Here is a 16,489-nt window from a genome sequence, read left to right as displayed (position 1 = left end):
GGAGTAATTTTTAGGAAACAGCGAGCAACTTCAAAATACAGTTTGGGTGTTATTGTATAGAAGAAGTTGGTAGTTTGGGGTAAAAGGTGTACTCTTTTCGTCCCAAAGTGACCGAATAGTTTTGGCCTAGTATACCAAATGTGGTCGACCTAAGTTGAAAACTGTAGATTCCTATAGCGGACAAACATTCATCTTTATATATTAGTTACGAGGTGTATAGTAATATCGCTGGGAGATATACCCTCGTAGCAAGATGTTCTACCACGTTCCAAATACTGACAGAAGTTGACCTACCCCCGCTAGGTTTATACTCCCTTTAAGTTTGAAAACAGAGGGCAAATATGGTTTGCTTTGGCTCAACTTAGTTCCAAATAGTTCCTTTTGACGCAATCAATACACGGCTATCATTCGTGCCAGCTAGGAGCAACAAACACAGCACCCCACAACAGGAGAACGCAACCCGTCAGTAGTCGTGCTTTCTTTTTGTGTACAATATTCATTGGGTAGACGCTTTAGCGCCTGCTGCCATCGGAAGGGAATAAATCGGAAATTGTCTTCCCCCTTTCCATAAAACGTTCAGCGTAAAGGCTCGTCCAATGAAATTTGTACACAACACCGCGTTAGCGTGTTTAAAGGCTAGCCGCGTTCTCCTCGCGTTTGTTGCTCCTATAGGTGCCAGTAATTAGAATGGAAAAAATACATTCTCAGGAAGTTCACGCAATGTGTTACACCGTAACGAGCTTCTAGATAATTAAGAAAGATGCGATCTAAAGTAAGAAACGTATTGATTTCTTCTCAAAAAGGAGTAGAGCGGCGTGATATAGTACGTTCGTTAGCGCGGTTGAGGCGTCTTAATGGGGTGAATCCGAAAGCGGGTCTCCGTCAAGGCGTCATTGGCCCAGCCCGCTGTCATCTTTTATTCCGCATCTCGCGAAAAAAACATTTGAGGTTTTAATTTAGTGGCGTGGCGTTTTTCGCGGCGTCGTTGAGAGAGCCCGTTGTCAATCAGGACACACTTCGCGAAGGAACGGCGCCGTACTCGCTCGAACGCGTTTTTCGCCCGCCATTTCGAGGAAGCGGAATAGTTCACCGCCAAGATGATAAAAATTTTAAAACATTCTAAAGAGTGTAAAGAAATGAACGTTGCAATTCATAAATAATTCCAACAGCAGATGCCAACTGTAATTGCTGTCCGATTTTAGCGATTTAAAAGTCACTCATGTATTCGCAGCTGCCCAATCTTTAAAGATTTTCCCGCTTAACAAACGTCCCGAAATTTTTGCGATTAAAATATTTATTGAATATATAAATTTTACCTCAACCAACTGTCTCTTTCGGCTGTATTTGGAAATTCAAATTGTACCCGTTTTCGAAATATCGTGATAGCTTACGTCTAAAATATATTCGGATAATATGTGGGCGCCATCCTGTTCGCCATGTTGCCTCCGAGGTACGCCCCTTGAACTTTCTCCAGTGGTGTAGCCGGGGGGAGGGTGAAACGTGTGGTCGTACGTACATATATTTTAATTTCATTACTTTTTTCAATGGTGTGCCCCCCCCCCCCCCCGAACCAAAATCCTGTTCTAGTGTAAACCGTTTCTCTAGTGTAATCTTTGCCCTTCACTCGGTATTGGGGTAACAGAGGGTATGGTTGTGGCGGGCGTGGCAAGTTTCGATGGTAGTCGCGTACTCTCAAGTTAACCAGAATATATTTTTACTCGTAGCGGGAAAACGCGGGAACAATACGACTTAAAGAGCTCGAGGGACAGTACGCCTCCAAAACGCGTCTCGCGCGAGAGCTTGATTGTCGCGATGTTGAGTGGCGCGCGCGTAATTGAGATATTCGCCGCGGAGAAGTCATTAGCAAATCACGCGGTCTCGCGCCGCGTTGTCGTAAAAGTATATCTGATTGAAGAAAAGAAATGACTCGTAATTTAGAGCGACTCTCCGAAGTCTGACTCGAAAACAAGCGCCTCAGCTGCGCGGTTTTTATCAGTGAAGTTCAAAAAGCCGCGACACTATTCCGAGTACAGCGAATTTATTTATACCGACCGACTGTGACAACTTTCCAAAGAAATTTATTTTCGAATCAGGGATAAGGGAAATTCCGGGAGCCCGTGCCTGATATTTCCACTAACAAAGGCTCGTTTTCGGGACGGATCCTTTCGTCCGTTTCCGAAGGTATCTTTTAATCCGAACGAGGGGTGTATTTGAAAATAGAGGGGATTGAACCAAAGGTAAAGACGGTTCGAGTCCGTCCACGTGGCTTCCTCGATATAAATGACGCGCATTTTTGAAGAGGGCTAAATAAAGAGCTAAAGGCCGAGTTATAAGTTTCCGTATAAAAATGTTTTCCCAGGGAAATGGGAAGAGGAAACCGTCGGCTCTTCGAGGACGTTTCGGAAAGAGAGCCGCGGAAGTCGAGGCTGTATAGAGAGAGAACGAGAGGCGAAGGACGTTTGAGGTTGCGGACTTTTGCGGGTCAGCGCAGGCGCTTATCGAGCGTGCACGCCTCGCCGGAGGAAAAGGATCGATTGGTTTTGCCTTCTTTTGATAGCGCGCTTCCATTCAAATAATATTTCGCCGACAAACCTTGGAACAAAAACCAACAAAATGCGCGGATAACGACTTTTAGCTCCCAAAAAGACGCTCGCTTGTTTCTCGATCGATCCTCTTAGAGTTCCAATTTTCCAACTGCCGAACGAAACCGCCCCCCCCCCCCCCCTTTTATAGCTACGGAGTACGGTGGCCGTAGAAAATGCGAAAAAGTGGGCGTAGAATCACCTATTTTTTCACCGACAGAATGCCAGTTTTAATTTTAAACTATGACGAATTAATTTAAATATTTAATTATAACTTTAACCGATATTATTTTCAATTCAAATGTTAAAATAACCATTTTAAATTTAATTTTAACTTCTGCGCATTCAGTATGGAGTAGCAAGTTTTGGGTACGGAATTTGGGATCTCAAAATGATTTCAGAAATCAGAAACTGATTTTCTAATTGATTTCTGGGTTTTTGGACTGATCGAGATTTTTGAATCTAATTTTCGCCGAGATTTCGTGATTTTTTCAAGTGGATTTCATGATTTTTTCAAGTGGACCAAACCGAATGTACCCGCGTCCCATTATTTTTAGGACAGATTTCAAGGCCGTCATAATGTCATATCCGAGATACTATGATTCTCTTTACCGCGAAAAATGTTTGAAAAACAAGGGGGTTTGCTTCGGGTGTTGTAGAAAACCCGGCTTTTTATCGCATTGGCTTGGCTCCAAACAAACAAAATATCTCTTACTATTTTCAATTTTTGGCAAGGCGATACTTCCATAGAATAATACCAACCCGGTGAAACTACTTAAAATAACGCTCTTCGCGCCATAGTTTTCTGGATAATGATGCCAAAACAATTACTAACGCGTTTATTTAAAAAAAACACACGACATATATTGACGGATATTATTTCTAAATAAACCCCGTAATACCAATCCGGTGAAACAACTTAAAATAATACTTCATACTTTTCATGATAATAGTGGCAACACAAACCGGATAATGAAGCCACCACAAACCGGGTAATGAAGCCAACACAAACCGGGTAATGAAGCCAACACAAACCGGGTAATGAAGCCACCACAAACCGGGTAATGAAGCCACCACAAACCGGATAATGAAGCCACCACAAACCGGATAATGAAGCCAACACAAACCGGTAATGAAGCCAACACAAACCGGTAATGAAGCCACCACAAACCGGATAATGAAGCCACCACAAACCGGATAATGAAGCCACCACAAACCGGATAATGAAGCCACCACAAACCGGATAATGAAGCCAACACAAACCGGTAATGAAGCCACCACAAACCGGATAATGAAGCCACCACAAACCGGATAATGAAGCCACCACAAACCGGATAATGAAGCCACCACAAACCGGATAATGAAGCCAACACAAACCGGATAATGAAGCCAACAGGAACCGGGTGATGAAGCCAACAGGAACCGGGTGATGAAGCCACCACGAATCGGATAATGGTGGCAGCACGAAACGAAATAATGGTGGCAGCACGAAACGGATAATGGTGGCAACACGAACCGGATAATGGTGGCAACACGAACCGGATAATGGTGGCAACACGAACCGGATAATGGTGGCAACACGAACCGGATAATGGTGGCAGCACGAACCGGATAATGGTGGCAGCACGAACCGGGTGATGAAGCCAACACGAACCGGGTGATGAAGCCAACACGAACCGGGTGATGAAGCCAACACGAACCGGGTGATGAAGCCAACACGAACCGGGTGATGAAGCCAACACGAACCGGATAATAAAGCCAACGCGAACCGGATAATAAAGCCAACACAAACCGGATAATAAAGCCAACACAAACCGGATAATAAAGCCAACACAAACCGGATAATAAAGCCAGCACAAACCGGTAAATGAAGCCAACACAAACCGGATAATGAAGACAACAAAAACCGGATAATAAAAGCAACACAATTATTTAAAAAACACAAAACGAACGGTAACAGAAATTTCCAAATAAACCGTGACCGTCTCGCTCGTTCGGAACACGCTTAAAACTCACCTGTCGGTGAAACGCAAACCGCCGTGATCCATTTGGACAGGCAAACGCAACCGACGAAACTCATGACAGTTCGTCAACACCGAACTACAAACTTAAGGCTCGCTAGTAAGGACTTCCTCCCGAACGAGTCAAACCTTCCCATTTGGTTCCGCGGCCACTTTTTGCATTAGCGCGCCAAAAGGCCGTCGCAATTTGTCTTATATTCGGCGCGAGCGAAAGGCTCATTACACGTGCCTCGAAAAGAGGAAACGCTCCGCGCCTGTTGCCTGGGATTCCATTACGTCACTCGTGACGTCAAGAAACGAATCTCGTAAACAAGGCTGGGAGGGGGGAGGGGGAGGTGACGGAACCGTCCTGGAAAGCAGCCTCTAAATCCTGCCATTGATAAAATGCCGATCTCTGTCTTCCCCCGTTTGCCGGCGAGATGGATGGGAAGGAATGCCTTTGGCTTCTCGGCCGGAGGATCGAGCCGTCTTCCATTTCACATTGTTGTTAAAAACTGGGCAATTTAGAGCGATAAACACCTGAACTCGAAAGCTAATGGCACGCGAGATTGCTGGGGTTAGTCATTCAACGGGACATTTTCACATCTTATAAGGTTGGTTTTCACTAGGGCAAAAACGCCACGACGGTGAACGTCGACGCGAAAATTTCCCGTTAGGCCTAGTGCAATATTTTTGCGTCGACTGTCACCGTTGTGGCGTTTTTGCCCTAGTGTAAACCAGCCTTAAGTCTACGGCGGTTGACGCAAGTTGAGACTCAAATAACCGATTAAGGGATAGTGATAAATTTACTCAAATAAAAGTTGTCGTATCGAAAATAAATACTTTCTAGTGTACAGTGTCCTGTAGCGTATTAACCAATAGGATGGATAGGCTTACGGATCTTGCCAAAAGGTAGGTGGTCCGACCAAGGTTCGTAAAAAGGGAACTATAAGGTTGCCTCGATCGCATGGTTTTTTATCAAAATATTACGGCTTTTGCGTTGCTAGGTAAAATCGTGACGTCACCCAGATGAGATCGTATTGAAAATCAACGGAGGCTCATCTGGGTGACGTCACCAATTTTAACTCGTACAGATATTTTTTCAAACATCTTCTTGGTCGAGACCCCCTTGGTCCGAGACGAGGCTAGACGGAGCCAGGGGACCTATTCTGTAAATATTCGAAATCAAATTTTCGATCGAAAACTACATTTCGAACTTCGAGATCTCGACGAATGGTATTCGGTAAAGATTTCGAATAAGCATAAATCAATGCAAATTGTCGAAGTCGATCTCGACATGGTATAGGGTATCGAGATCGAATTCCCATTCGATTTCTTACAGAATCGCCCCCCCGGTCGGTGGGCCCCAATAAAGGGGTCGGACATTTGCCTTATTAGCGAGGGGCTAACCACTCTTAGAAAGTCTGTACACCGGACTACGCTTAGATTAGCACTGCCAAAGGCAGGGACTTCAACGATTACGCGGAGTGATCAGCCCCTCGCTTATTAGCTACGCAATTTTGTATATTTTTACAAAATCCTGGATTTTTTTCGAAAGATTTTCTACATAAAGTCTATGGGATCGAAATTCTAGGATTATAGATTTGAAGATTTTTACCACAATTTTCTACGGAATCAAGAAAACGGAGGTTAAACCGAATACATTCCCTCTACGAGTGATTACAAATCAAATACGAAAGTTAACGTCATACGTTCAAAGAGCGTTATATTCTTTGAGAGCATACCCTCGAGTCGCCAATCCTATAAGAGCTTAGTAGTTGTAATTAGCGTTTGACCTTTCACGACCTTAAATTTGGGAAGGCTTCAGCGAGATCCTAAAAGTCATTTATTTCCAGGCATCCGAGAGATAGATGTAAAAAAATGGCGAGTCTCGAGAGAGGAAATACTTCTACGAAAACGGAAGTAGTGGGCGCGCGGAGGCAGAAGTCTTGCTTTTCTCTTCTTTGCGAAGATGAAAAAAGCTAGGGTTCTAATCCGGTGCCTTTTTCTCCAAGTGTACAGTCCGCCCGGAAACAAAGAAATGTGCGGGGATCATCGAATATTGAATGTCAAGCTACGAATCGTCCTACGGATTTCTTTGCCAACGACAAATGATGGTAAAAATATGCCCCGACATCCTACGTGAAAGGAACGGGTAATTAAAATCTTTGGCAGACTTCTGCTTTAAGAATAGTTCACTTCCGAAAAAGGAACTTGATTGTAGTATGGTGCAGCGGCGGCGATCGGAAAACATTTCTGTGGGGGCATGGGCGATTATTTTTTTATCCCAAAATTCATATATCTAAAACTTAAGCAAGAAAATGTACAGCTCTAAATTTGTATTGCTATATATATTTTTCTAAAAGCGTTCTTTCTTATATCTCATCCGTCAATGAATACTCTGATTACAAAAGTTAATTCAATATCTTTAGGAAAATACCTGTGTATATTGCTAGATATTTAAGCCTTTCTTGGCCATATACTTTACGAAGATATTTTAGCTAAAATAGGGTACACGACGACGCGATTTTCGATTTGGACGAATCTATCGAAATCAATTTTACGGTTATATCATCTGCAATCTCAAAATTATTTCGGTAAAAAGACTGAATTCGGATACAAATAAATTGTTAATGTTTCCCTGATTGCTATTTCTCCTCAATTTTATTTCTGTGGGGGCTCTGCCCTCGTTTGTTCTTCCAGGTGTGGGCTCGAGCGCCAGAGCCCCCACGGGATCGCCGTCACTGGTATGGTGGTATTGTTAGATCATTTAACAGGGTTGCCACAGTTTTTTCACATTCAAATTCCCTGACTATTTCCGGAGATTTACCCCGACTTATTTTGTGGCAAAATTTTGTATTAGTTAACCCTTAATTTTAGTAAAGGTTTAATATTTGCAAACCGAAATTAAATTCCCTGAGTTTTAGACCCTTATTCAAATTCCTCGACTTTTCCAGGAATTCCAGGTTCCTTGGCAAACCTGTTTAAGAGAAATGACCTTGTACAGGAACTACTAAATTCAATATACCGATACGGATCCCATTACGTAATAATTTCGAAATATGACTGGTTTGGTAATTTGAACATAAAATTTCAACTTTTAACTAAACACACTGGAATAAGGATAAAATAAATATGGAATCTTGAAAGGAAAACTTAGGAAGATAAACGGCCTACCAAAAAGAAAAATAAGCTGGGAAATGGAACTCTCTAAAATATACTAAATTTTTTAATATAAAATAAACTATAATATCTTGGGCAATCTAGAAAAAATACTGATATCGACCTTCAAAATGGCGATGTTTAGAATTTGAAACCTGAGCATCCCAGTTCTAATATTATGTTATATTTTTGGAAAGTCAAATAAATTCGAGTATTAAACAAACGCGAGAGCTTGACATTCTAAATTCTTAACAGATAATAAAAATTTTGCATACACTGAGTTTAAAAAACTGATTATTTACCGAAATAGTTCGATAAAAGGCAGGAATTCGCGAGAGGAAAAGGAAACCCGAAACCATGGTAACGAGATCCTTAGCGCAGCAACTTTCTATCGATTCGCGTCGACGGTGGTGCCATCTCGTTGGTATATAAATTTGAATAGCCGAATTACGAAATACAATTAGATACTATTATCTGTTTAAATACCTTTATATCTCAATAATTATATATTATTTTAGGTAGGTAATAAATGAAATGAAATAAAACGATTGGATAAATCCTATTTCTGTAGATGGCGGTAGTATAGAAACATTACTACCGTCCTCCCACCGCGAGCACTTGCCATTTCGAATAAACAATCAATAACTGCGAGATTGCGGGGTCGCAATATTGGAGGGAAAAGGAGCGTAGCGCCCCTTACGACGTCGGGGATACTGGTCTTTGATTTGAGGCCCCCGATGTCGTGACTATCGAAACTCGTTACGTTGAATACAATTTATACCACAAACTATACAGATCGTGCTGGACTGTCTTCGCAACGTAAAATGCAATTCAACTGACCTTCATCCATGGATCCCTTGGACGAGGAACTTCTCATTCCGGGAGTGGGCTTCAGGCACGCCAAGGGCACGAGCCCCTCGATCGGAAGGTTCGAGTTGTTCGACCCTTGCGACACTCCATGAGAATATTGCTGTTGAGGGAGGAGGACGTCGTCGGCGGAAGCGTGTCCCTGGATTCTAACCAGGCACCAATCGGTGCCACCGGCACCCGTCACCACTTCAAGGACATCCACTTGTTGACCTACTCGGACGTGAAGTTGCGGGAATTGGGACCAAATGGGCGACGACGAGCCGCATATTGGCGTGGCAGCTGAAGACGGAGAGAAGTCCTCAACGACCAACGTCACTTCCACGCTAGCCTGCAATCAAACAAATTCCGGAGTTAGAAAACACTAAAATTCCCGTTTGACGTTTTACAGTCTACACCGAAAATTGATTTTTCTACTAGAACTCGAAGGTGTCGACGTATTACATTTCTCAACAATTCTGTTTCGTGTAAGGAAATTCGTTTAAATTAAAAATAAAATTTGTTTCTATTAACAGAGCCAAATTGATCGACGGTTAAAAAAGGGTTATTATTATTGAGTGGGGTGGCAAGCCAAAACACTGCGACCTAATGTTAGTGCCATCTTAACATAGTCACGCTTCCCAAGCAAAATAAATATATACGAGACTATTTTTGTGCCTCTAAACAAAGATTTCAATAGCAGGTTTTTCAAAATTAAATACGTTTCAGTTTAAACATTTATTTGTACGTTCTATCCTTACGCTATCAGATTATAAAATATTAAAAATTATACGTTTCAGTGTTTTATAACGCAGGGTAAATACCTTAGATACTTACCCGGGTAAATACCCAACATGCATAAATACCCAGGTGTTAATAAACACCATTAATTTCTTTGTTAAATATTTTTTAATTTATTCAATTAAAAGTACGGTAATTGAAAAACCCACAAACACATCAAATTATGCTCATATTAAGTTGTTTTATTTATTGTTTTTTACTTTTTTTTAACAAATTTTACATAGTAACAATAACATATGAGATAACTATTAAATATTATTTGTTCATTTTCTTCACTATCACTTGAAAATTTAGCCTCTGCTGGCCCTGGCTCTCTAATATCTATCTCCTCAGACTCCTCATCATGACTATTTTATTACTAGGCTTAAGACTAACAGTAACATGAGCAATAGAGACTTGGCTTTGACCATGGCCGCCATTGTGGTCATATTTTTCTCCCCACGATAAAAACTATTGATAAAAAAAAACTATGACGTAGCACTGCCCAGTCCCTATTAAGGATTTTATTCATTTCATCTGGGCAGGAATCCATACCACTACTTGGAATGCTTATCCTGCCGTATCTCGTTTGATAAGACTACTCTGACGGCTTTGGCCCCGCCTACGAGATAAAAAAATCCCCTCTGCGCGCGCTCCCCTCTCACGTTGTTGTTTGTTAAGTTAACATAGTGACGTCAAAAAAACCGTCAGCTACATCGAGACCAAAATCTGCCGCGATAAGCATTCCAAGTAGAGGTATGGATTCCTGATCTGGGCCATTAAGACATTTTCTGATACGCTTTGTCGTTTAGTCGACATTAGAATGTTTGTACTCCTTACAGCAATATTTAAATACAACACCTTTATTTTTATCTTTGAATAATTCCCAGGCTAGACCCTTTTTCATCATCATTTCGATAAACTAGTGGACATAAAAAATTAAGAACTAAAATAAAACCGCTTTTAAAAGATTTCTTTAGCCCAAATTGCCGTACCCAATAAGCCCAAACAAAGCAAAAGATGTAGACAAGGAGGATGACAAGGCCACTTCCATTTTGGGTGCGTCTTAATCATAGTAGAATGATTAAATCAGGGTAATCAAGATTAGAAAATCTAATCACGATTTAATCAATCTAATCACGATTTAAACGAGATTTAATCATTCTAATCATGATCTAATTTTAATCAGGATTTAATCATTTAAACAGATTAAATCATTTTAATTAGATTTAATCAATTTAATCGGTCGAATCGAGAATTTATCATTAAATCAAAACTAAAGTACGATTTAATCATACTAATGTTTTAATCAGATTTAATCACGATTAAATTGGATTTAATCGTTTGAGGGGTGCGTCGTTAATCAAGGAAGTGATCTACCCCTCGAACCGATACTAACTAACGCCCTAATCATAAAAACTCTAATTTTGGGTATTAACCCGTGCATGGGGTAAATACCTATTTCAAAATACCCTAACCACTGGGTATTTACCCGACTTACATCACTATTCAGTGTTATAAATTTATGAATTAGATAAAACAATATTATTCTTATAAAATATTTGCTAAATTAGCTTTCAAGTGGGAACTCAATTTAGCTTGATTGTTCGTTTACCCCGAAGTAAAAAAAAATCGAATTTACAGATACGTGGGGTGGCGGAGTGGTTAGCACTTTCGCCTCGCAGCAAGAGGAGCCGGGTTCGATCCCAGCTTGTGGCACTGGGTGAAAACTCGGAACAACTCCTTCTGCGTTGAGTTTGCAAGTTCTCTCCTCACTGGTTTAAGGGGTTTTCCCCCGAGCTCTTCGGTTTCCCCTTCCATAAAAACTTGTTGAGGTTAACGGTAATAGTTAGTGTAGGGAGCTGTTGGCTCGATCGCGTGGCATGCAGGGCTTGCCACCACCCTCCTACGCATTGTAACCCGGCCACCTGAATTAAGGGCTTCAAAAGTCGCATGATGACTTAGGCCTAAGGTGGTGCCTTGGGTATTAGCCTAGTTGATTATTATTATTATTATTATTATCCACTTTTTACCGAAGGCGGCGATCACATTAATTAACCATACAAAGTTCTTTCAGAGCAGATTTCAGAGACATTAGGAAGGACACGAGGAGAAGCCTTTTTCAGGCGCGCCTCAATATGGACTAAAACGAGGAAAACTAGGCAAAATCCCAAGCGGCCAAAGTCCATTTATTTCGCTTCGGTACCGCGCGAAAAGAAAATGTAATTTTCGTCAAGGTTTTATCTATTTAGCGGGCGAGAGAGTATCGGGCTTCGTAATGGCTAGGGTTGGCCGATATCGTAATTTAACCGATTCCGATACCGATACCGATTTTTTTACCGATATGGCAAATCGGTACCGATACCGATTTTCCCGATTTTTTACCGATTCCGATTTTACAATTCATTATCAATGGTCCAATACTAATGTTACCGATTAAAAAAATTCTCGATCTACGAAAACGGCGTCTCTTCCTCTCCACCGCCATTTCTCCATGCCGCAACTGAAGTTTGAACTTCAAATGGTCAAGGTTAGTGGCGCCACCTACCAGGACTTTAAGAATTTTTTTTAAATAATCGGAAAAAAATCGGGTAAAATCGGTATCAAAAGGTTTTTTTTTATAATCGGGTAAAATCGGTATTTTAGACGCGAACCGATTAATCGGGAAAAACTAATTTCGAGCCCCTCCCAAATTTACATGTATAAGATAAAATTACTTTTTTAGTCTTATACGCCGTTTGGTTCAGATTTGAAGGTTAATTTTGCGATATTTGGTAAGAGCGCGTTGAGACCAATCGAATGATACCAATATCAGGTCATATAAATTTTCAAGGTCACCGGAAGTGACGTCACGTGGTTCGTATTTCCGGAAAGCCCCCACTTTGACCCGTAAGACAAACAGTTCTTTGTTACAAATCACTAACCTAATTAAAAAATACTTTGACCCATCGTGTACCTTATCACATGCTTATTTTGTCATGGGCTCTTGGACTAATAGCACATATGTCTTACAGCGAGCCAACTTCCAGTGAAAGACAGAATAAACCGAAAAACTATGAAGTCTTTAAGCATAGACTACGAAATGTTTACTTTTCTTAGTGTAAGCAAGAATGTATTTATTTATATTTAGGAAGAATGATTATGCTGCGACAATCGCCGGGCACGTTGAACGCCTTTCCCCCGTCTCGCGTTTGATTTCCATCGCGTTAGGTGACGTAAATTTTAAGCAGCCAATGAAATACCGGGACTATTCGTTTTATTTAAAGCGGAGGAGCGTACTGGGGGGACCAACGGGTGGATTGAGAGAAAGGCTAAAAACCGTCTCGACATAGACATTCTCCCTAGGTATAAATAAATACATTCTTGGTGTAAGTAATAGTTTAATATTGTGTTGAACATTTGAATAAAAAAACCGTGAAAGTGGTTCATAAGAGCCAAAGTTGTTTATTAAAATTCGCCAGTTTCGGTAAATGTCTCTTTAAACTTCGAGGGGCATCATCGTGTTTAATAATAATATTAATTTAATACACAAAATTTCTAAAAAAAAAGGGAAAAATCGAGTGACATTTATTACCGGGTTGAAAAAAAACAAAAAAACAAGATTTTTTCAAAACACTGATTTTATTACATTTAAACTATTTTTAACTTATATTTTTTTATCTGCGCATACATTTTCTCTATTAACTAAAATTTTATTTAAAGGCCTAGGTTTTCTTCTGCCTGTCACCCTTTAAATTTACTTTCCTTCCAAACAAATACCCTGGTGTTAGGCCAACGTGTTCTGTTGGCCTACCACCAGGGTATTTGTTTGGAAGGAAAGTAAATTTAAAGGGTGACAGGCAGAAGAAAACCTAGGCCTTTAAATAAAAATTTTCTTTTAAAAGTACCAAAATTATATGCCTAGTTTAAAAACATTACTATACCAATAAACAACTAGAGACCAAAGTATCACTATGAAAGTTTAGTTTTAGTTTAGACTGTGTTTAGTGCCCTGTTTTGGTAAGAAAATGTACAAATAATTGGGAATACTTTTGTCTAAATCGTAATAAAATAAAAAAACCACTTGGATTAAAGCAACCAACCCTGATTTATATCTTATTTCATTTCTATAAATTCCCAAAACAGTCTTCTCTTTTACGAAATAATCAAAAAACGATAATTGAAATGCGACAAATGTCGTCGGAAAATGAAACGAGATTTTATCGTATTCATCTCCTCTTTCTGGGTTCCTTTTTCTCTATTTTTGGGGAAATATATGATAGGTTGAGAAGAAAAACAAAAAGATGAAAATAAGCCAAACACCCGCATTTTATCGACCGCCGCGTCTCACTAGCACCAACAGGGAGGAAAGGCCAGCTTCGACCCTTTCTGCCAAGTTAGCCGCGTAACAGGGCCGCCGCCACCTTTATTTGCGCGAGGAATAGTGTGTATTCACGAGGCGGGGCTTAGTCCCAATTTCGAATTTCCCGCGTAAAGACCAAACCGCCATCTCGGATCGGAACGGTTTTAAAAAACGTCGGGCGGCCAAATTGTCTGTGATATCTCCTAGTCGCTAATCGTGGTGATATTAATGTTAAAATGAATTTAAATAACGAGAAGGATACATTTTGTGCTGGATATGCCGAAGGCATTTCTGGGAGTGATAAACTTAATAGGTATAGAGATATTTCACTTGTATAGGGGTCTACGTCACCAATGCTTTTTCGTATTGAGAAACCCGCTCAAAATGGCGACCATTACACTGCCAAAGCTAGGGAAAGCAGACGACGTGAAATATCTCTATATGCGAAAAATATTTCTATTACCACAACCTTGTATTGCACATAGACATTTTCACCAGTTATCTGCCAAGGCTTAGAAACACAGCTAAACTTCCAAAATTGTGTTAGACAAAATGGCCACCGGTACAACTCGCCATAAAAAAATTCGGTCGTTCATCGTCATCAAACGTCATTCGTATAAGGCGTGGCTTAGACTAATACGTCACAAGAATACACACTATACAGTGATTTCAGTATCACGTGACACGACGTCACCTATGCTTTTTCCCATAGAGAAACAATTCCGCACAAAAAGGCGGCCATAGCCAAAGCTACGAACTGAAACTATTCTATAGGCCAGGCTAATAATATAGCCCGAAGGTTTACGCTTCTATCGTAATGGGTTTTCTTATCTAAGAAAAGGGATTGGGATTACAACGATTTACCTTCCAGCGGCACCGACATACAAAGCTACGCAGCCCGTAATTCCTGCCCCGCATTTTACGTTGAGATTACGATCAATATTGCGAAATATGAAACAAAAAAGTCTATACTTGAAATTTATTATCAAGTCGACTATATGCCCGGTTTACTAATACAATTTTAGAGAAAGTGGAGAGCATCGTAATTGCGAGCACGGTCATTTGCTTATAGCAAAGTATTGAAATTTTTTGGATATATCCTAGTTTATTTTTTCCGAAGAATTTTTTATTCGTTTAAAGGACTAATATTTCCGAGAGAAAAAAAGGAATGGTTAAATTGAATTCGAGAAAGTGCTTTCTAGTGGCCTCACCATTTGGGCTTTTGGAAAGCAGTCGAAGAAAAAGTCGAGAAAACAAGTTGACAGCTTGACAGAAATGCTTCTCCATAGTATTAAAATATTCAGATATGATTAGCCACGTCCCGGGTGAATTGATAAACGTCAAAATAAGCGTATTTAACGAATTTCGAATTGAAGTTCTTGGGGCAAAAGAAACCGTTGGTTGATGCGCCATTAGAACCTTCGTCTTTTCCCCTCAAAAAAAGCCGACAAAGTACAATCCAATAACATCGAACTTAGGCCATCAGGAAAAAGTTAAGTCTTAAGGGCGAGAGTTTTTCCTTCCAAAAGAAAGGGTATTACCAGGCTGTTGCTAATGACTTCAAAAAAGAGACCTCGATGTTTGCCCCTTCCAGGATTAGCATAAAGATTAAAAGGAAATTATTTCCAAAACATTTCCAGAAGTTGAGCAAACCCGACTTCATCAAATAAAGTCAATGTTTTTCTTTGATAAACAAATCAATGGACTTAGCTATTATACACGTGTCTCTCGTTAAATTAGTAAGTAGAGGCTTATTTACACGAGCCAACACCAACATTATTGGCGAATACGAACTTACAACTCTAGTTCCTAAAACGCGCGTTGAATTTTCGTTCACGCGTTACACAAAGTTTGCGATATTTCACGGTTTATTTACTACAAAAATACCGCGTTCACGCGTTACACAAAGTTTGCGATATTTCACGGTTTATTTACTACAAAAATACCGCGAATACTATCAAATATGTCGATTTACATTTATTCCATCAAAGGTACGCGCGTTAAAATTATTAGATTTAAATATAGGCTTTTTAAGCATCGATTATAATTTTTTTTTCCAATCTTGGCCAAGAAACGTTTTGGAGTGCTTAAGCCTTGGTTTCCACTAGCGAGCGTAGCGTGGCGTGGCGTGTCGTCACTCAACTCTCGGGCGTATGAACGTTTTGACGCGCAGTAGTGTATGCCAAGCATTTTCCACAACGTGAAAAGCTTGTTTTCCACTAGCGCACGTCATAATGTTATTTTGTTTACGCGCGTAAAAACGTTTGAACGTTTCAAAGCTAAGAAACGCGTCGTTGCGCGCGACAGTGGAAAACAAGCTTTATGATTGTTTTCCACTAGCGCGCGTCATACTGCATTTTTCTTTACGCACGTTAAAACGTTAATACGCCCGAAAGTTGAGTAATGCTTGGTTTCCACTACCGCGCGTCAAAACGTTTGTACGTCCCAAAGTTAAGTGACGTTGCTCGCGCTAGTGGAAACCAAGGCTAAAGCCCCATTTTCATGCTCGCTGGTAGCGGGTAAAAATCGACAAAATCCGCTTCCGCTACACACTTTTTCACTTTCCGCGTCGATCTGTTTCAAACAGATATTTTAGATTAATTTTCACGCTTGCGAGTGGCGGATGCGAATTTTGACGATTTTTATCCGCTACCAGCGAGCATGAAAATGGGCCTTAATGCTTGTTTTCCACAGGCGCGTGCAACGACGCGTTTCTCAGCTTTGAAACGTTCAAACGTTTTTACGCGCGTAAAGAAAATAACATTATGACGCGCGCT

General features: G+C 40.5%; 1 protein-coding gene across 3 annotated transcripts in view; it reads right to left on the bottom strand.

Annotated features, from left to right (window-relative positions):
* The window catches only part of trio (trio Rho guanine nucleotide exchange factor), a 146,997-nt gene that overhangs the window by 29,451 nt on the left and 101,057 nt on the right, over window positions 1-16,489 (bottom strand). For all 3 annotated transcript variants that reach the window (XM_090172527.1, XM_090172529.1, XM_090172528.1), the window contains exon 31: window positions 8,585-8,942. In XM_090172527.1, coding sequence (XP_090028653.1) covers window positions 8,585-8,942 — 358 coding nt within the window. The remainder of the gene's footprint in view (window positions 1-8,584; window positions 8,943-16,489) is intronic.

This window comes from Leiobunum rupestre, chromosome 4, assembly GCF_980474605.1.
Source record: "Leiobunum rupestre chromosome 4, qqLeiRupe1.1.hap1, whole genome shotgun sequence".
NCBI lineage: Eukaryota > Metazoa > Arthropoda > Arachnida > Opiliones > Sclerosomatidae > Leiobunum > Leiobunum rupestre.
This window is presented reverse-complemented; position numbering and strand designations above follow the sequence as displayed.